The following is a 22,320-nucleotide window of genomic DNA, read 5'->3' on the forward strand; positions in this document are numbered from 1 at the left end:
GTCAGTGACTGCAAAGAGCTGAGTTGTGATTTCATACTGCTATGAAGTGTTAGGGCATAATGTAGCCCAAAAGAAATCAGTCTATTGGAGGGGTGAGTTTAAATTCTGGTGAAATTATACCTTTAGTATAATTTTTCTGTATTCTAGGAGCAGTTCAGATCAGTATCTTTAACTGTGTGTGGGATAAAATCTGTCTATTCCCATCAGTGGGGAGAATTTCATGTAAGAAGATCTAACCTACTTTTGAATCCTACCATGTAGTTGGTAAGAAAGTTTGCCAGTTGACCATTCTGACAGTTTCTTCAATAAAACTCTGTGACTATTTCTAAGTAGTTCAAAGCAAAATAAAAGTTTAGTTCAGTGTCCTCTGATTTCAGGTAGTTAGCAAGTAGTTTTTGCAAGAAAAATGCTACTTTTGAAATCCAAATAGTAATTTGAAAATGTGATTTTAATGGAGTGTTTGAGCAATAGGAATTAAAGGACAATTGCCCATTATTGCTGTTCTGATCTTGAAAGTAAATTAGAGCATCTCAGTATGAATTAATCATCCAAGAATATGAATTTTTCACTGCCAGTATTTCTGCATGTTCTAAAAGTAGCAATCTGCACTGTTCTCTCTTCTTGGCTGGATGTCACTTTTGTGCTCGTCACAGACGCCTGTATATTAATCATCAGTTTTACTAGTGATAATGGCTCAGACACTTTGAATGTCACGAACTACACAGAGATGTTAATAAAGATCATTAAAATGCCCTAGTAGAATAGTTTGTGGTGCACACTGGCATGTCTTGTACAGTATTAACTGGGAAAATACATGCTTTGCACAGACATACAGTTACTTTCATTTGTTTTCTTGATTTGTGCTAAGTGCAGGATTCATATTTAAAAATAGTTATGTTAATATGCAGTTTGACCCCAAGTGTCCAAGAATGTGCTGTATTTCTTCTCCAGCTGGAATCGTTGCTTTCATACATGATGAAGTATTTGGTAAGGTTAGTGGGTTTCACCGTTAGACGTTCTGACAACAGAATGTGTCAGTTCCTTCCCTTGTTTCAAATAGATATTGACTGAATCAAGATATTCCTTCACGTATTATAGAATAATAATTGGAGGATAGTGATGAGAAATGTTATCCTGTTGCTAGCTCACTTTTGAAAAACAGTAATTTGCCTTTATTTTTGTGTGTTTCACAGCCTTCTTTCTTCAATAACATATTCTCCCAAATCTGAACGCAAAACACCTGAGCCTTTAATACCAGCAGACAGTGATAATGAAAAGGGGGAAAGGAATGGGAAGAAAGTCTGTTTCAGTGTAACAGGTGATGAACAAGAAGATTCTGGTCATGATACCATCAGTAACAGGGATTCTTACAGGTAACTTTATTAATAAATTTTTGTTTTTCAACTGAATCAAATATGGAAGCTTGTAAAGTATCAAGTGGTTATGAAGACGACTAGAATATGATTCTGGCATTACTAATGGAGGAGTAACTAGCCTCAGGGTGTGTAAAATAAAGTCCTATGAGTCCAGGTTAGTTGTTACATCTTGGTCACCCAAATCTGGATAGGATATCACAACTAAATATGTAAAATCTTACTTTAGATTACCTGTCTTACAAAAACTAGAAATGACTGGGTTTTATGTCTCCAACAACAAACAAAATATCTACCATGGAAAGCAAGGTGATAGACCCACTGTGATGGGGGTTCTATATGATCTAAAGAAAAATATAATATTTATCAACATATATTTCTCACTTTCTTTCGCTCTAAATACTGTAGCATCACCTCACCTCTGGAATTTGAATTGTAAATATAGCAAGTATAGTTCTTACATAGAGGGTACTCTCTTACTTAGAGAAAATTGGCTGATGATATAAAAATGAAATTCAAATTTTAGCTGCAAGTAAAATGAGAGTCAGTATCATTATCATGCTGAGAAATTAGAATCTCAGTAGGTTTATCATTCTTCTATAGAACTCTGTGTTGCTGAGATCTCTTCCCTAAGCTGTATTTGATTACTGCAGCCTGGTAGATATGAACCCCTCATCAGAGTAGAAAGAGAACTACACAGATGTAAACACAGAGATAATTTGCACAGAATAAGTTCATTTTGTTCTTACCATGGTGAACATAGTGGCAAAGTTCTTCGTCCATCAGAAGCACATTTAGAGTTTGCTGCATGTTCATGATGTGTCAAACTGACTGTCAATGAGCTGTTCCAGTGGTGTGTGCTTGCTCCTGTTGAGAGGTTTCCCAGCTGGCACAGGATTTGTATGTGCAGAAAGAAGGTGTGACCCAGGACATGAGTGTCTCTTTGTTCAAAACATTTTCTTTATTCTGATTCCTCTCCTTTACAGTCCATTCTGGCTGTGTAGGAATAATAAAACCAAGGGTTCCATATACAGAACAATCATAAAATTTGTGCATTAAAGACAAGTCTTGGAGTGAGATTAGAATGTTTTTTTCTTTGCTTAAATAATTGTATTAGTCAATACTTAAAAATCTCCAGCTCTCATAATGCCACAGTGGTTATTATTGGAACTGTTTGGCTAATTTCAGCCATTATAATGCTCTCATTTTGTGTAGAGTCTCCTTCTAAACCTTAGAATACAACACAAAAATCATGCAGAATGATACAGCAAATGCATCTAATCTGTTTCTCATTTTCCTGTGTTTTATTTTCTCATGCTTTGCACAACCCAGTTTTAATTAACCTTCATCTCCCCTTTGGAGACTTTAATAAGTGAATAGAGTTAGTTAGAAAACATTTCTTAATATCCAGCCAGAAATTTTTAATACTCCTTGGGACTGTTCACCCACTATTAGGAACATGTTGTTACTGATGTCTTTTCATCTACTTAATGGTTATGATTGTAATTACATCATATTGCTTAATTTAAAAGTTTAACTCCTTCACTTACCTCGTTGACTACAGGTCCAAAACATGTACATTAGCCAGGAAATTAAGTCACTCTCCCCAAATTAGTGAAAAGTCACTTCTGTATCTACACAAATAAAGAAAACAAATAGGGAGCACATGTATAACTGCAGTGTTATTTTAAGAATGGATATGTTAATTTTGGTAAGTGGGTACACCCAAATAATAAAACAAGACCCATATCATTATGTGTAAACCTCCCTTAGGTACACTTTTACATTATCTTACATTCACTTGGGTTTTTAAGACTCCCTCTGCTGGATAATTACTTAGGCATCTCCTGCATTGAAATGAAATGATTTTCATATGGCTAAACAACAAAGTATGAAGACTTTGAATTCAGATATATCTTCATAGGATTTTTAGTACAAAAGTCTGTATTTCACTCTGGTTTTGCTGCAGGAGTAGGTATATCTCCATATATTTTCTGTACAGAACAAATTGTTTTTGAGAGAAAAGAGCAGAAAAAAAATTAAATCCCAAAATCAAATTTAAATCCCAAAATCAAATTTAAATCCCAAAATCTCCCTATTAGACCAATGTGGGTGAGATTTCGTATGCACAGAAGTTTTGACTGAAGCCACAGATGTGAATGTCTATACATCTCTAAAAAAGGAACAGCTGGAAGAGATGGCATCATGAACTGTTTTGGCTGACAAGGAAAATAGTTTGTAATTTCAGTTTCATTGCTACTCAAATGGATCAAATCTCTTGTAAACCCACAGTGAGACTCTTGTTATGCAAGTTGTAAGGACTCTGTTTGTATTAGCCGTGCACCAGGAGAAAATGTGAAGTAACTAAAACATTTGAGGCTACAGATTCAAAAACTACCACTCACGCAAGAAAAGTTGGTTGTTTTGCATTCAAAGTCTGTATTACTATTCTGCAAATACTTGTTCAGAGGTAAGGGGAAGGGAGATAATTGAAGCATCTATTTTGGGAATCCGGTCTCCTGAGTCTTAGCAGGACTGCAGATTAAATGAACATCTAAGCACAGGGACCTTCACTGTGTACAAAGAATTACAGAGACTGTCTCATCATTAAATTTAGGATGGGAAAGGGAAAGAATTTCCATAACTTTTTTTTACAAAGCCTGTGTTAAAGGACATAGCTTTATTTATTTTTTTGTTTTGTGTTTTATTTTCTAGTGACTGCAACAGCAATAGGAACTCCATTGCCTCTTTCACCAGCATTTGTAGCAGTCAGTGCAGTTCTTATTTTCACAGTGATGAAATGGATTCAGGTATGTTTAGAAAATTCATCTATGAATCTGCCTTTTCCTTTTATTATATTTTATTATTTTCATTCGCCAGGCAGTTTTATTGTTTTCATTTTAAAAATCACATCCTCCTTAGCAATAGAAGGTCATAATTTTGCTTCTGCCTAGCTAGTGCTGCACTTAGGAATCCTTCTGTAAAAGAGAGCCAACATTCCATTATGTCTGTGAATAGGCTGTATTAGAGCTCCTGGAGTCCTGTTTCTCATGTCTTTCATGTCTTGAGAGTGCACTGTGTTGCACAGAGTGAGGAGCATTTTAGGTGAGTGTGGGATGCTCTCCTGGCCAGTGTCAGCACCTAAGCAGCAGGATATGGCTCTGTGTGTGTTTATAGGAAGGAATGTGAGACCACATAGGAGCACGTTCTTGTTTATGCCTTGACAAATTGCATTTAAGTAATTGCAGCTGCTGATAGGAATGGGATGGAATTTAACTGCATGGAGAAGGAGGTCATATACTCAGGGACTAATACAAAAAAAAAAATATTTGCTCTAAGCTGGGAGTTTATCATTTGGGAATGATGTAGGAAAAGAAAAAAACTGAGTATATTATGAATATGACCCCCCAGTGAGGCCTGGCCATATCTTTTATTGTTCATTGTACCAGGAGAGATATTTTCAGTTGAACAGGAAAGTATTAAGACATTATGCAAGGTATCTGAGATACCTTGTGAATTATGCAGAGTAATGTGAATAAGACAGAATTTCATTTCCAGAAATGATACATACTTACACCGCAAAGCTAGTACAGAGTAAAGGATGAAGGACATAATAAGTTGTTAATAAAAGAGGAGAGACCCAGGGTCCATATCTTCAGCTTAAGATAAGAATGAGCTGATGTAGTCTTGTGTAGCATCAAGCTGATGCCTAAAAGAACATGTCTTTGCTAGCCAAGCACAGATGCAGTGTTTTAGATGACAAATACTGCTGCTCAGGGAAACTCACACTCTCTGCTGGCTTAATTTTCAGCTGGTTCCAAAGCTAACCTGGTCAACTCCAGACCAGGGGTTTTGGGCACTGTGCTCTCTTGCAATTTAAATCCTGTGAAGGAGTATAATGGTTGTAAGGACTAGAGGAGCTAAAAAAAATCAAGGACAAAGAAGTGCCATTAAATTGTTTCACTGACATAAGAAAAATGAGTCTAGATTAACCTTGAATAAATTTGAATAATAAATTACCAAGTGGCTACTTCTTGTCTGTAACCAATATCAGGAAGGAAAACCATTTTTAAAACAATTTTTCAACGTTTTTGAAAGTGTTCAAGGTGTGTTGCCTGTTGTCTGAAAGAGCAAGTGACAGGGCTCTAAAAGGACCTAAAAGAGTCCTTCTCCTTTGCACTTTCTCAGGAAATGATGTGCTTTGTGCTGCTAAAAGCTTCATGTCGAATAATTTGGGTGCTGTATTTTTGCTGAATTACTAAAATCTCAGAACCATTCAGTTAGCAAGAGCATTAGGACAGTGAATTACCTGTAGAGTCCTTATAAAAACTTCACACTGAATGCATTTCAGTGACTTTGTGGTCTGCTGTGTTAGGTTCACACTACTTGGCCCTTTAGTCTGGAGTTCTAGTTCTAGTATGTTCTCCAGAAGAGAAGTACGTTCTAGAAGAGAAGAATCGCATGTTCTGGTCACAGAGCTGTTGAGGTTTCAAGGGACCTTTTAGGACGATCTGGTCTAGTCTCCTCCTCAAGCAGGCTCATCTAGAGCAGGATTTCCAGAACCATGACCAGTTGGGTTTTGGATATGGTCCTTTCTTTAAGAGCTATTTCTGTATTATTGGGTAACTAATAAATGCAAAATATGTAGGGAGAGGAGTTACTATAGTCCTGACAGTGTTAGCATCAGTCTGTGTGCAAAGCAGATTATCTAAGCTGCAAAGGTTTTGGGAAACATGCTGAAGCTTCTAAACAGTTTTTCATTTTAAAATATTTTTCAGGGGATGAGCTTCCCATAAGTGTTCGAATCTCCCATGATAAACAGGACAAGCTCCATAGCTGCTTGGAGCATCTCTTTGGTCAAGTATGAGATTATTTTCTTGGCTTTGACATTGATGTCTGTGCTTGAGCTAAAATGTCTTTAGAAAATACTTCTTCTTTTTAATTTTGCTTGCCACTGTTTACTGAGATTGTAGTATTTACTCATTTTCCCTCAGTTTTCTGTAAATAGTCCAAAACTGCAAATTAAACAGGCCCTTAAATTTAGTCTAACATTCTCCAGTTTGTTACTTTAACTAGAGCCATTAGGTAAGAAAAAATCCAAAGTTGCTGGTCAGGAGTCCACATTTCTTACAGAAAGAATTTCTAATTGTTGCTGTAAAATACATCTTTCTCACAGAACCTTGATCCCAACAGGTCGATTCAATCGTCAATCTTTTGAAAGGACCAGCTGTGATGAGAGCCTTTGAGCAGACAAAGTACTTCACACCAGGTCGAGGCCTCCAAGGTAACATTTAATTCCAGCTATGAGAATGAAAAGGCAGCTTGAAGGGTCCATGGCAATGGCTGTCCACTCCTTGAGCTGGTGTTAACAGACTGATTTTGCTTAATCTTGGTATATTCTGCAATAATTGATTATTGAAGTTTATTTTAAATAGATATTAATTCTTAGGAAAAAATTTCAAATTCAGCTGAATTTTAGACTCTGAACTGACTGTTGTATTGCTGAGGATTTTGCAGCAAGAAGCAGTGTTGTTATATTGCAGGTGTTTTTAACATATTTTTGTCACAACTACTGAAGCCATTCCTGATCTATTTTATTACTAATACCATATTTTTATAATTTTTGTAGTTGTATTATGTTTGAAGTTGATTTATAAATAGTTTGTGATTTATAGTCACAGCAAAATTTATGCCAAATATATACTTATGTAAATATTACTGATTGCTTAAAAAGAAATATCCTGTATGTAAATTCAGGCACTCTACTACCACTTGTGTGGTTGCTTAAGTCTAAAGGTGTGAATAAGCATCTGGTGGTGGTCATAAGTGATGAAAAAAGAGAAAGGACTTCTTTCAGTAGACTGAGTAAAAAAAAGAAAGTTCAATAGGAACCTGAATGTTTTGCTAATGTCAGTAGTAAAGTGTATTGATTCCACACATGTCTTTTAGCAAAGAATACTGGTTTTAGGTGGCCAGAGGGTTTTTACCCCAATTATGAGGTTTTACAAGGCCTGGATTACTACCTGCTAAATGAATTTGCATGAGAGAACATATAACTTTCTTTTTTTTTTTTTCTTTCTTTTTTTGGATGAGTTTTTTGTTGGTTTGTTTGGGTTTTTTTGGGTTTTTTTTTGGTTTTTTAGTAAGTAATTTTGGTCCCAATTTAATTTTCTGATTAAAACAATTTTGCCTCTGAAAGCTCCAGGGTCCCACTTACCATGCACCTTTTGTGTTATGTACCTGCTTCAGAAAGAATCATGTTTGGGGATGCTCACTCTCTCCTTGGACTTGAGCAGGGAGCTCAGATGACTGTTAGATCTGTCACCGTAGCTTTAACTAGAGTTAAATAACTCGCCAACTCCTTGAGCAGTGAAAACATTTAGAAAAAAAAAATAAAAGTCTTACTGTGACTTTCTCAGGAGGCTTAAGCATAAAAATACTATTTTTGTCCCTGCTTAGAGTTTCAGCAAGAAATGGAACCAAAGCTCAGCTGTCCAAAGAGGCTGCGACTCCACATCAAGCAAGATCCTTGGAACCTCCCCAGCAGCGTCCGGGGCCTGGCCCAGAATATCAGGAAATTTGTTGAAGGTTAGTAACAACCTGATCCTAAATAATCACTTCATTTATGATACAGAGGGGAAGGGAAGGGGAGAGGAGAGGTGCAACTGCTTCCTGCTGCTTCTAGGCAAGATTTGTGGAACACAGTGTAATTATAGACAGGTTGTACTCTCAATAGCAAGGTTAGTGGAGTTTATCTCAGCTGTCTTGTACTTAGTCTGTTTTCTTTAGATACTGAAGAGAAAATAGTCTTCTGAAGAGAAAATACTCTTCTGACAAATGGAAACTGAGGAACTGTATGTTGGATGTGCTAGGTTTTTCAGTTGCTAGGTTTTTCAGTGCAGTGGGCTTGCCTGATTTATCACAGAACGTCATACCACCAGAATACACCAGAATGAGGCTTTTGTTGAAATTAAACTTTTTTTTTTCCCCACTGTCTTAACTGGAGAAATAAAATCTCTGCAGCTTTTGTCCTGTACCTTGGTCTTCTCTGTGCTTTTCTGGAGTCATTATCTCTCCTTCTGCTGTAAACCCATGATTTTCATTCAATCCATCCCAGCTGATGGATGGACTCCTCCTCTGCCTCCCTTCCACCACTGTGTAGAAGTTACCAAGTATTCTGCTTCTCTTCACCACCAAGTGACAGTGTGACCTGAGATTTAGGTTTTCTCTGATGTCTTCATAAGAAAGTAACTGCCTTTTTCCTCCAGAGTACCTTGCCTTTAATTCCTGCTTTATTTCCTGTGCTGCTTGATAAAGAAACAGAAATAAAGAGTTAACATGATTTTTTATAAAAATGTCTATGCTGGGATTCTGTGTAGGAAAAAAAATTTAGGACTTGCTTCAAATTATTTGCGTGTGTGTGTTTAGCTTCTTCTCTTTGTGGGCTAGTTGCTACAGTGTCCCTTAAAGAAACTGTTAAATATCAGACCAACGGGATAGAACTTTGTGATAAGTTTTGTTATTATAAACTTTCAAAAACCAACCAGCCAAAAAAAACAAACTCTTCCCTCTCTGACTTGGCATTTCTGATTTGAGATACATCATATTTTCAGACCCTGGTTTAGAAAATTATAAAAATAACCGCATAAATATCTCCTTCTTGAAGTCAATCACAGTGGGTTGACTCTCCAATACCAGGAATACTCCTTTTAGTTTAATGGTGGTTGCCGCTGAGTGAAAAATTAATAATTGGTTTAAATAGTTTTGAATCCCTTTTTTTTTCTACATGTCCTTCTTCAGCTTAAACTGAAGTATTTTCAAGTATTAATCAGGGTTTCTTTCAAAGTTGAGGAGGAAGGGAAATGTGTTGTGAACAATCCTTCCTTGGCCCCTTTCAGAAGCTAAGCTTACCAGATCATTTTCACAAAACTTGTTTGCCCATGAATAGAATTAATAGACCTAAACCATTTGAGCAGTGGTCATATACCCTAAATATTGAGCTGAGATTATTCAAAATCTTGTGGGAGAATTCATCAAATCCAAATTATTTACCGTCCCTTTCTACTATAAAAATTATTTTTACTGTACTCAGCTCAGTACTGAGAAACAACCAGCAGCTGGATTTAACTGAAATCTGGTGAACAAGAAGAAGGGTTCCCAATGTTTTTAACAGCTCCATTTTCCCTTTGTATCTTCATTTCTTGATTTCTTCCTTCCTGTGTTGCCATCATACACTGTGTTCATGGCTGTTCTGGATACCTAGGAGAGCCACCAGTACTGCCCTGAGCTATTTATGGCTGGAAACCTAAGATATGGCACAAAGAGTCATCTCCCCATTTCCTCTCTTATTCACTTGATTTAGGAAAAAAAGGTGCCACCTGATATGACTGTTTAGCTGGTCTTATGAGAACAAGTTGAACAATGTCTTGGGATTTTAGAAGAATCTTCCTGTTTGTTTTTGAGTGAAAGACAATATTTCAGTAATTAAGGAAAACAGATACATTTTTCTCTTCTAAGAGGAAGTAGTCAAAGGACACCACAGATATAACTTCACTCACTGTGGGCAAAAAAATGTAATTAAAACTTTCAGTTGTTATAAACATACTTAACCATTATTGCTCAGTGCTAAAGTAAGGATGAATCCAATAAATTCATCTCCTTATTGAAAACTGACACATTTTTCTTTTTATAAAAGTATCACAGGATATTTTAGTTTTTTATTCACTGTTCTGTTGCATTGCAGAATGTATTAGATTAGATTGATTAGTGCATTAAAGCAGGAGACATGGGAGCCTCACAAAGATTAAATGTTTTAAGTTGTAGATACTAAATTCCTTTTATTTACTTTGTTTAATAAATATGATGAAATGGGAAAACTCAGAATGCCTTGAGGATGTTTGCTCTGGTCTGTCAGTTTTCTGTTTATTAGTGTTTGAATTCAGAGAACTACTAAAAAATCCATGAAAGTTTGTGCAGATTGAAAAAAAAAAAAAGAGAACAAAACAGAAACAAACCAACCAAGCCCTCCTTGACAGTAAAATTAAAATTTAGCTGGACCTTGCTTTGTCTCATTTCATTTGACTTATCATATCATTACAGAAAGAAAAAACTTGAATGGGTACAGTAAAAGTCCAGCCTAGAGAGCTAATCTAGTTGCTAGCATTGAAGTCTCTGGAGTATTATGCAGGTTCTAGGAGGATTTATCTGGAGCTAAGTAACTGAAGAAAAGAATTAAGTTTTTTCTTGGATTGACTGGGCCTAATAAATTGTTAAACCATTCAAGCTAAAGATAAGCTGTTGGCACTGGCAGATCTTTGATGGTGAAGTACTTGGTTTTGGTGGGGAGGGAAGCAGTCAGGGCAGGGATTGGGCAGCCACCAAACAGAGGAAGAATAATAGAAGTACTTGATTGCGGATCTGTGTGAGACATGTAACACAACAATGAGAAAGCACAGGAGGAAAAGACTGGAGTAGGAACAAGGAAAATGAACAAGATGGATGGAAAGAAAGGGACTCAACTACAGAAGGGTGTAAGCAAAATAAAGAGAAGAGAATATTATCTGTAGTTGCTTTTTCCTGCAGAAAAAATCGGAAAGATTTTTGATCAAAGGAAGAGATGTTCTGGAGCAAGTCAGATTTCTAGCCAGCTAGTCTTGTAACTACATGACGAAGTGCAGTTGTTTTTCTAGCACTGTAATTTTAAGTTTAAACAGGAAATATGATGCAATTGAGAAAGTTCTCATCTATTTTAAATTAGGAGTGAGGTATGACGGAGTCTTTCGGTTATTGAAGGTATAGAAAGTGTATTTCAATTTAAATAATAAACCATGCAGTGCAATATCTGTCTTTTTGAAACATTTTCAGGTGTGAAAAACAAAATAAAACTAAAATCTAGCCTTCCCTGGCAAAGATCAGAATAGCAGGATAACATGGGTTTTATTTTTTAATAAAGTACAAAATAATATTTAAAAATAAAAGAAACTGAAGGTATCTTGCATTACAAATCAGAATGTAAGAGAAACTGCTAGGGAGGTATTCCTTTCCGTACACCATGTAGCAAGAAGGAGCGAGAGCTTTCATAGCATTTGGTATTTGTTGAAAAGCAAATTATTGACATCCAAGGTTCACTTTTAACCCCAGGTAAGCAGACAAATCATCTAAAAATACTCTTTTGCCTGTGGGAATATTTTGAAGCACAGAAGACTTATAGCAGTGATAAAAGAGAGTTGCAGTGTCCTGTGATTTCCCCATAAGCAGGAAATCATTATTTATAGATACCTCAAATTCTTTTGCATTCAGAGATCCAAAAAATCTTGTGTAGAACAAGCTGCAAGTAATAGCCTGGATGTATCTAAGTTATTCAGATAAAAGCTGTATTTCCCCACACTCTCTTTTCTGTTACTAAGGTATGGTTGGACTCCAAGATGCCAGGTTATAAATCTCTGTAAGCAGTTGTGTTTTCTTTTTCAAAAGACAGAAGGCAATGACATAGAACCAGGAATTTTCAAGAATAACTAGTAATTTTTAATGTTTGGGAGTTGGTATTTGAGAAACTGTGGCAGTAACAGTGTAGGGGGAAATACATTATCAAATTATATTTTTGTACATATAGCAAATTTCAGCCCTGCTTGTGCACTGAGCAGGGCTTTGAATAGGACTGCGGAGAAACTTGGGTGTGGGAAAGAAGGTTTGGAAAGATGTGAAAGCATGTGAAGTAGTGTTGTGCTCCTCCAGGTAGTGCCTGTAGGACAACTGATGTGCTGCAAGTTTGGCACTCTATAAGGTTATGGCACATTTTAACCTTCCTGTATCTTGCAGCACTGGTTAACATATTTAAATTTGTGTCTGGTACATAAAGTGAACTTCCTTCAGCCTGCCTGCAGCCTTTGAAAAGCAGGCCCCTCCAAGGAAAACATAAAAGGTGGGAGGGGGAAGTATAAAGAGAGATAAACCCACATTTTTGCCTGCGTATATGAATGGTTTTTTAAATTTGTACTTTTTTACTTCATAGATTGTTAAGTGAAAAGACATTTTTGAAGCAAAAATAAAATCCTGAAGGCTGGAAGTGAAGTGAAAATGCTGTTGTATTTTTCCTGAAGGCTTTGGTATACATTAAAATAGGGATAATTTGAGATTTTTTGGGTATGAACAAAAGAGTACAAGAGAAGGAGAAGAGAGAATTAGGATAATGTGAGAATCAGTGAAAAAAAGTCTTGTTTTTCAAAGTTTTGGGGCTGGAATTCATCATATATGGACTTGGTCTGGCCAGCTGCTCCACATGTGCTCTGAGAGAGCAGCTGTCTTTTTGTGTGTCTTTCTCAGTGCTTTTGATTGTTATCAGTTTTTATCAAGCCATATGTACAATCAAGTGAAGTTGAGACTCATTACTGTTTTGTAGGTATGAATCAGCATTGCCTAGAAAGAAGCTGGAGTTAAGCTGGTATGAAATGAGAAACTGCAAATGCAATATTATGTGGATGAAAACACTTTTAACCATTACCTGACAATATTTTCTTATTTTTCTTTAAGAGGTGAAGGCACGAATACTCTTGGCACTTCTGGAATATACAGGTAATTTTGCTTGTTTGGGAGGGAGGGAAGTGAATGTGGATGGTTTTGAGATAATTTTTGCTTTTGAACAGAAATACTCTGTTTACATTAAGGGGGAAAATCCCAGATATGATAAAACCTGATAACCAGCAACTTCAGCCCACTGCTTAGAGTAAGGATTTCTGAAGAATGCAGCTTCAGATATTTTTAACAAATGCTGCGCATTCTTTTTTTCTTTTTTTTTTCTTTCAATGCAAAATACCTTATCTGGTCACTTACTCTAGATCTTGGCAGATAAAGCAAGAACTAAACACTCAGCTTTAGCACAGTGTCTCAGCTGTCTTTCTTCTTCGGGCGTTTCCTTATTTGCTGTTTTTCTTTTCATTCCCATCTGTTTCCAGATTTATATTGCTATTTTAACCTGTGCCTTTCCTTTTATCTATTTTTTGAGAATATTTAAATTCCTTCTTTCTGGAAGGGCTCTGATTATTCTCTGTATTAATTCTACTATCATGCCATACAGCATACGGCTTAAAATACACAAAATAGGGATGTGTGTCTGCAAAATTAGTGTCACTGAATTGGTGTTTAAAAAATAATATCTATGGCACAAGTTTCCCTACAGTTTGTAGGTGCCTAAATGTTTGAGTAGGCAGTCCAATTTAAGTGGAAAAGCTCATTATTTTGGCCATCTTACAGCACTACATGAATGTGTGATTTAATTATTATTATGACACACAAAAGCAATTTTATAAAGGGGATTATAATCTTTCTTTGTTGTCAGATTTCTTCAAAGTATTAGAAAAGCTTTTAGTAAAATAGGAAGCGAGTTGAGAAAATGTCCTAGACTTGATTTTTTAAGAGTAGTTTTCCCTATTTGTGTTGTTTTATAACTTGGTAAACTCTCTGGTTTATTTTGTATAAAAAATATTTTTGTAAAAGGACCCCAAAGTGCTCTTGTATTCAGTATCTGATGTTCAAGTAGTATTAAATGAGCTTCAGAAATGTGTTTGAGACACAGGAGGGCTGCTTCAGGAGCAGGAAATAAAGAGGAAGCCAGCTGCTGTTAGAAAGAAAGGGATAAAACTCAGCAAAGTGAGGAAACAATGTGTGTTGGGCTCAAATCCTGAGCACTGTTGGAACATTGGGAAGTTTTTTGACTGTGGAGAAGCCAGTGGGATTTTTGAAGCTGGAGATTTGTGTAGTTTTTAAAGATGAAAATCTCTGTTCTGGATTTGCACAACTTGAGAGAGACAGGTTGATTTGAACAATCAAAAAACCCCAAAAAACCCACCCAACCATAAAAAAAACCAAACCAAAACAAAAAAACTCAACAACAAAAAACCCCAACAACAACAAAATCCATTGAGTCATAGTGCATAAACAGTAGTGATTTGGCCATTTATGGAAAATACTTCCAAGGTTCGGAGAAACTGTCAGGTAGAATAGAAACGATAGCAAGAGAGTGTTCACTGTTATCAGTAGCTGAGAAAAAAACTGAAGACGATCTCAGAGGAAAACAGACAGAATGAGTTTACTTTGAGAAATATTTGGAGTCCAAAAAGCACATTTTTTAAATTTGGTAGTAACTTTGTCACTACCAAATAATTTCTGCTGACTTATCCAGTCATCAGAATTCTTGCCAGCTCCATAGAAAAGTTGGAAAAGGACCTAAGCATCTTAGAGGCAGAGCGATCTAGTAGCAAAGACAAATATTTTAGGCTTCAGAAAGACCTCTGTATCACCTGATCTGATTTTCTTGCTCTGAGAAAGATTAAGTCTACCTGTACCATTGTGATTGATGTTTGCCTAACAGCTTATAATGATAAAATTACTTGAAGACCTTCAGAAAAGAGGACGAGAAAGAAGCACTGAATATTTATCATCACAGTTTTGTTCTTTATTGGGAATATGTTTCCCTTTCTAATTCTTTTGACCTTTAACTAATCTAATACCTATGCCCTTCAGAATAAATTGGTGGGTTAGCTATTCCCTAATTTAAATCTCCTGCTAATGTTCCATAGCTATCTACCTAGAGACCTTTTCTGGACTTTCTTGGCACCATAAATCTCTGCTGTTTCCTGGATATGTGATGCTGCTCTGTACTTCTTTTATACATTCACATTCATATAAATTTTATTTGGATAGATTATGTTCTGGTAACAATGCTGTGCTTTCCAGCAGACAGCCTTCATCTGCCCTCCCCAGCTGGTAGCTGTGGAATAGGCCAGATGATGCAGTCATGTTAAGAGCTTCTCAATGTTGTTGCTTTCTGGTGGAAAGTAAATGTTTGTGGGCCCAGCTTGCTCCCACATTGCAGCAAACAGATCTGACTTGCCTCCGTTGTCCTGTGACATTAAAAGTACATAGAATTTATGGCATGTACATCAAAATCTAGGAGAGAAACGTACATTGCTTATAAAGAAATACTTTAAATTCCAGATTTTAAATGCACTCATATGCAATTTTAGTTTTATAATATTTTAATGAGGAAAATGGCAAATTGGGTCACAGAGTACTATTAACTAGAGATAACATGAGGCTGTAAACTTGTAAATTGTGTGACATAAAAATTTCATGTTTTTTAGATAAGGAATTCCAGCCTAGCTTCTTTAATGTTAACTTATCTCCTGTTTAATTTTGCTTTTGGCTTCTACACCTTGCAGATAGTGAGATACAGCTGAGGCGAGACATGGTCTTCTGCCAGAGCCTGGTGGCAACAGTCTGTGCCTTTTCAGAGCAGCTGATGGTGGCCTTAAATCACATGTTTGACAACAACAAGGAGTATGAGATGGAGACCCTGGAGGCCAGCAGAAGGTGGTTGGAACAGATTGCCAGTGCTGGTCTTCTCCTTCATTTCCAGTCACTGCTCTCTCCAAACCTGGTAAGACTCTTCATGTCTCATGCTTGGTCAGAGCCTCTTTTCATTCCCTGAACCAGGGACATGGTTAAATAGTCTCAGATGTAAATCTGATTTTCTGTGTCCTTTTTGCTAATCTTGGTACTTAGCTGCTATTTGGTAATGTTACAATTCCAATACTTACAGATTTGGGATCTGATACAGATAATTACAGCTTGGCTATGATATGGGAAATAAGTTTTCCACAAAGAGTATTCTGTTTGCTTTGAGTTAGCAGATAGCAAGTTTACCCTTGACTCCCCACTGCTGTTGTAGCTGTTCCCTGGGATTGAATGTAGTATTAGGTGATTAGCAGAACTTCATTTTGCAATTAGCAACAATACAAGATAAATAAAATACCTGCTTTAGGTAATTTTATCACCCTTTTCCCTAAAAAACTATAGGTGTATAGTAGTTGAAGGAGTCAACGTGCTCGTCTGTTTTGCTTCTGTCATATGGAAAATCCTTGTAGCCTGTCAGAGTAATTGGAAATAGACTGTTTCTTCACAAGGCTTGGCAAAGAGACATAGCTTAAGAAACTATTAAAAATGGGACATGGCTTTGTAGTCCCTTAATCCTCTGTTATCCAAAGTGCTTCTTTAGCTATTTAAGATGCTTCTCACACTAGACTGGTTCCTGCTAACTAGAGGAACTGTGAAACAGTCTACATAGCCTTTTCCATGACAGTCTTGTCTACCTCTGGAGTTGCTCCTTAAAAATAAAACTCCATGTAAATAACAGATGATGTTCTTAATATCAGAGATGTCCTTGTCTGTCTTAGCAGCAAATTGCTGACATAAGAAACCTTAGAAGCAGGAAAAAAAATACAAATAAAGGTATTTCTAAATCACTGTCATAAAGTTTCAGTCTATGCTATTGTTGGTGAGCCAGTGTGACCAACTACCTCACAGGCAGCTGTGGCACATGGGTTTGCACGGGTGTGTGCAGCTTACAAACAGGTATATCCAGGGCCTCAGAGAAACAGGGAACTCTTTATCCACATGAGGAGCATGTGAAGAAGGCACTGTCTGGGAAGCTTGGAGTCATGTCTTGAGTCCTAGATGCTTTTTGACAACGTGTAGTAGCAACAGGTGTTGCAATACTTAGAGCTCAAGAGTAAATTCCATTGGTGTCTGTCTAAAGTTTTCCTTGTGCTTTGTTGTTATGTTACCACAAAGCAATTGTTGTCTTTACAGCTCTGAATAATGATTTTTTTTCACTGCAGATTGCAGTGATTTCCTTTGTAGTGAAAATGTCTGCTACTCAACTGTTTTCACATAATCAGATATCTGCAATATGTACTGTCCAATTGAAAATAAAGTTCAGTCTTTTCTGCCTAACAGTTTTTAACCAAGGGAATTGTATTTAAAGGCAGCTTTTTCAATACCTTCTCAGCACTATTTGGCTTACATATGATCTGTGTTATTTTAAACAAGGGTATTTGAAGGAAATTACACTCATTATGGCCAGAGCTCAGCAAAGAATGAGCAGTTGTGCAAGAGTTTCCCACGCTGCTCTGTGGTATTCAGACTATTCTGCTGACAAAATCACTCTGTCCATAGATTTCATAAATTGAACCAGAAGACAGATATTTCTAGCAGATTTGCTTTTTCATAAATACCAGGGGGAAAGCGTTTTCACTATATATAACAGGGAAAATAATGGGGGTTTTTTCTTCTGTTCTATCATTCTGTGAACTGTAATTTATTGTCAATTTATGGACAGCTTTTTATTATTCTTGGTCATCCTACTGTTTCAGTTCTTAGAGGGGGAAAAAACGGGCAATTCTGATTTCCTTTTGGCTCTTGCTAATCTAAAGAGCCAGGGGAGGGCTGTATAAGGAATAGAATTACTTTAAGGGATTATTGATTTAAGCTATAACTGGTCTGCATAGTTAAATCAAGATAAACATAATTGTAGATTACTATTTTCCTTTTTAAAGGTTCAGTTAAGTGTGTTGAGAAATGCAGGATCTCTTTACTATCTCTTTAGCTCAGGGGTACACAGAGTGAACTATAGGTGCAAATCAGAATATTGGCACATCTGTGTACTTGATTTGTGCCTAGAGTTTTGCTGGTGAAGTGCAAGTCATCCTGAGCTGTAAATTCTCTGAGCTTCTGGTTCAATTATTGGTGTTTAGAGTGGACACAATAAACTCTTATATGTTGTTTGTAAGTGAAATCCTAAAGTTATGGAAATTTTAGAAGAAAATTGCTAAAAAACTATAGTTTTCACACATCTCTTCTGTTGCTTTACAAGATAGACCTGGTGGCAAGACAAGGTCTATGGTATTCAGAATCTGGTGTCTTACAGAATAATGACAGAATGACTCAATTAAAAGACATAAGAAATAATGGTAGCTATAAATTACCTGTTAATTGGTGTGGTAAAATGGTGTGATAAAATTAATTTTAATAATCCTGAACTAGTAATAAAAGGGAAAATGCCAACAGAAACAAAAGTGTTTACCTCATCTAGGAGTTAAATAGGTTATATGCTGCAGCAGTGAATGTTGTGCAACACTAGTTAATTTTATGTTCTGCTGTCTTATATTATTTCTGGTAGGGAAAACATCTGGCTGAGATGACCTTTGCAATTTTTATTTTGCCTTTTTTAGGCTGATGAACAAGCTATGCTAGAAGATACATTGGTTGCATTGTTTGACTTGGAAAAAGTTACGTTCTACTTCAGACAATCAGAGCCAGAACCACTAGTTGCAAGTGAGTAATTAATATCTGGGTTTTTCTGGTTTTGTAACATTTTTTATTCCTAGAACATCACCTCCCACAGGGAATCTTATACAACTTGGAATTATGGAGAATAAGTATATGTATAGCTCTCCTGGTACTCCTAAATGTGCTGTCAGGGGTGACACTGCAGAATCATTATCTGGCAATGTCAGTAACCCTGGGGGCAAAATTGTTTGCTTAGCTGAATTTTGGGAGTATGAACATTGGGAGTATGTGACTGCATCAGGAAAGTCCCTGGAAGACCCAGCTGTTGTTGAAGAAGTGTGTAAAAATAGATTGAAGGTCTTGGTAGGGAAACGCAGCTGATATGAGATGAAGAAGCATAAACCACATTTCATTTTGTTGTGTGAAAAATAAATGACTCTTTGAAGAGTTCCTTGAGAGGATAGGACAGGCACTATTAGGACCATTTTAAATTGGGCAAGAAGCTTTCTCTGAGACCTGCTGCTGCAGATGATCAGGATCCTGAACCCTTCCTCACAAAACTTTCCCGACTCAGCAGGAAAGGACTGTCTTTGCAATCTGCTGTTTGTATGCTTTGCTCATTTTCATCCATTCGTTTATTAATATATGTTCAGCCAGTAGATATTGTCCTGCAGTGAACTTTGTTTGGTGGGCAAAAAGGCCTCATTCTTTTCCTGTCTCATAAGTCCCCTGGGAAGGGAGGAAAGCATGCCTGCTTCACATCAAGCCCTTCTGAAACAATTCCTTTGCTGGATTAAGACCACACTGGAGAGAACTTCTGCAATAACCAAAACCAGAAGACAGAAAGCTTCTCCACAAAGCTGCCTCTGCTTGGGAGAATTCAGTAGCTCAGGGCTGATAGTCAGGTAGGATTTAGCCTGTGTAAGACCACAGTTATTTTGGTTTGATTCAAGTACGGCCCCTGCTCAGAGTGTTTTCGAAAGAAGCCCTGCTAAATCCAGTAACAACGTGGAAATGCAGTTCCAGGAGGGCCTCCTAATGTGGAGTTAATGCTGTACCTATGTCTTGTTCATATTGCAGGGTCATTCAACTGAGGTGTCTGTGCTAATAAACAGGAACACCATGTGTTCAAGGATTGTAATGAATTCTGTATTTTCTTTTGGTTTAAATGCTGCCACCATAATCTCTCTATGTTTACAGTAGCCCAAGAACTGGCAGAATTTTATTTTTTTCTGCTTATGATTCTGCAAAGTCTATGAGAGGAAAGTATTTTCTTATTATCATAAGTAGTGAAAATATTCCTTTGTAATCTTCACCATTTCGGTACAATGTGATTTATGCTCACAGTAAAAAAACCTATGTAATAATAATATTAATACAAGTCACTATGTTTGTTGTTACTGTTTTCAACTTGGAGACTCATCTGTGGAAACAATGTATAATGAAAAATACTGAACGTTGTGTCTGCAGTGATTTTTTAATCTAACTGCATGGATTTTCTGTGCAGCAGTTTCTGGAAAAGAATGTGTCATTGCTTACAATGGAATTGTAACACTGACTGTATTTTTAGATGTACCAATCACATACCAAGCAGAAGGAAGCCGGCAAACACTGAAGGTTTACTTCTACCTTGATGGTTACCACTTTGAACAGCTTCCACAAAGGCTGAAGAATGGAGGAGGATTCAAAATCCACCCAGTGCTTTTTTCACAAGGTAACTTCAGGTTAAATTCACCCTGCCTTGCTTTTTTCACATAATAGCTAACGCTCTTTAAACTCTCACTTATTTACTCTGATTTGAATACTCCAAAGTCATAAGGGTACAGTGCTTATATTTAGATGTTGTTTAATGTGGGCATTTTTTGAGGACTTGGAATTAAAATGTAAATTGAAGAAATTCAGATGTCTGTAATAGAAATTTATAACCATGCCTCTATTTTTTAAGTTTATGCCAGTTACATGATTCCAGCCACAAAGAGTGAATCTTCATTTATCAACATTGTTTTGTTCTTTTTAGCCATTAATGGACAATAGTCAGACCATGAAACTTGCCCTTAAAAGTGTTTTGCTTTTTAAATGCTATCGTATTCTTTTCCCATTACTTCATATTTGTTATCCCCCTGAGAATTCTGTCTCCTGAAAATGTTTTGAAGAGTTAAATAGCATTTTCAGGCTTGTGTAGCTATTGCTCTGCAAACATTACAACGTGAGGAATGGTGGCGCTGATGCTCAGACTGTTCATAAATTGCAGGCAGCCTGCATTAGCTGCAGTGTCATTACAGCCATGAGGAGTGTGAAGTTTGCTCCACTGAGATGGTGAATGTGAGCTGCTGATTGCCCTGAGCCGCCTTTGATTTCACAGGGAGATGAAAATACTCCACACCTCGTGAAAGGCTTCCAGGGTCTCTGTGGCACAGGCAGAAGTCAGGCATACAAATGAAGTTTTAGCGGGGAGCTTGGTCTCTGATAGACAAGGGGGATGTAAAAGAAAATAGTGCACAGAAACATGAATAAATAGATGAACTTATAATAAAGTTAGAACACACAATTTTTTAAAAGTAAGATCTCTGGAGTTAGATTTTTAAACAAGCGAATGAAGACTTCAGTGGTTTTCTTTTGAATAGATTGATTTCAGTCATAGGGAGAAATGAGAACACTGAGCAGGAGGCAAGTTTCAGCAGAGCAGACAAAAAAAGCACTTGAGAGAGAACAGAAAATACCTTGGTTCAGCTGAATTCCTGGAAATGCTGATTTTTTTAGATTGGGGAGGGGATTTGGTGTGCTATGGGATTTATTAAGCAAAATTTTTTCCACTTCTGTTTCCAATAGTCAAAAAAATTTTGATTCTTAGGATAAGCATATCTGTAGTCAGATAAAGGATAAGGATCCATTCAAGTGTTTACAACTGCTTAATATTTTTCAGTAGAATGGAAAGTTTCTTCTTTGTTTATCATATCAAATGTCTTTAATTTTCAATGTGCATCCTCTAAAATAGTCCAACGGACTCCAAGTATAAGAAGTCCTGGATAAGTCTTTAAGTTCTAGTGTAAAAATCATTATTTTGCAGGTTTTTTACCTCATTAATGAGTGGATTGGGATTCTACTTTTCACTTTTTTCCTATGAGGTTTGGCTGACCTGCCATCAAACTAACTCAGTAGATTCCCATCTGTAACTGAAATTTATTAGCTACTAATGTAGAAATCTTATTTAAGTTTCTTTGTGAAGTGAATTTAGAAAATATCTAAACATAGGTAAGTTGTTTCCTGCCTAAAATACAATGGTTGATGTTATTTTCAAATGGAACATTTAGAAAATCATGGTTTTGGGATACTTTGTCAGAGGCACAGGTCAGTGCACATCAGACTGTTTATATTCGGAGTGTCATAGCTCCATGCCTAAAATTACAAGTCAACATTTAACGTGATTTGCACAATCATATTTTTGTTGTTTACCCAGGCTGTATTATCTGTCTCTCCATTTGTAAAAAACAGTTTTGTTCAACCATATACCCAAATGTGTACACATTCAAAAGGATCCTGGCTTGCAGGACTGGGGTGGTTGAGATATTGCTATTGGCATTTAGATTTCTCTATTTCCTTCATTAGACTTAACATCCCAACAATAAATTTAAAGACACTATTTAAAATAAAAATTCTGTTTATTTAAAATTGTTACATAGTGTTGTAATTATATATAGCTTTAGATTTTTTTTTAGTTCTTCATAGAGTGTTAGAATAATTCAGATGGGGAGGGACCTCAGGAAACCTCTGTTCCAACCTCCCACTCGTAAGAGCAACAGCTGCAGCATGAAACCAGGTGGCT

General features: G+C 36.6%; 1 protein-coding gene across 1 annotated transcript in view; it reads left to right on the forward strand.

The window, feature by feature from the left end:
- Positions 1 to 22,320, forward strand: part of PREX2 (phosphatidylinositol-3,4,5-trisphosphate dependent Rac exchange factor 2) — a 171,377-nt gene that overhangs the window by 101,646 nt on the left and 47,411 nt on the right. The window contains exons 27-35 of the mRNA XM_005479357.4: positions 1,194 to 1,373; positions 4,089 to 4,183; positions 6,152 to 6,234; positions 6,567 to 6,657; positions 7,833 to 7,961; positions 12,903 to 12,944; positions 15,590 to 15,807; positions 18,440 to 18,542; positions 20,068 to 20,211. Coding sequence (XP_005479414.1) covers positions 1,194 to 1,373; positions 4,089 to 4,183; positions 6,152 to 6,234; positions 6,567 to 6,657; positions 7,833 to 7,961; positions 12,903 to 12,944; positions 15,590 to 15,807; positions 18,440 to 18,542; positions 20,068 to 20,211 — 1,085 coding nt within the window. The remainder of the gene's footprint in view (positions 1 to 1,193; positions 1,374 to 4,088; positions 4,184 to 6,151; positions 6,235 to 6,566; positions 6,658 to 7,832; positions 7,962 to 12,902; positions 12,945 to 15,589; positions 15,808 to 18,439; positions 18,543 to 20,067; positions 20,212 to 22,320) is intronic.

Source organism: Zonotrichia albicollis, chromosome 1 (assembly GCF_047830755.1).
Source record: "Zonotrichia albicollis isolate bZonAlb1 chromosome 1, bZonAlb1.hap1, whole genome shotgun sequence".
NCBI lineage: Eukaryota > Metazoa > Chordata > Aves > Passeriformes > Passerellidae > Zonotrichia > Zonotrichia albicollis.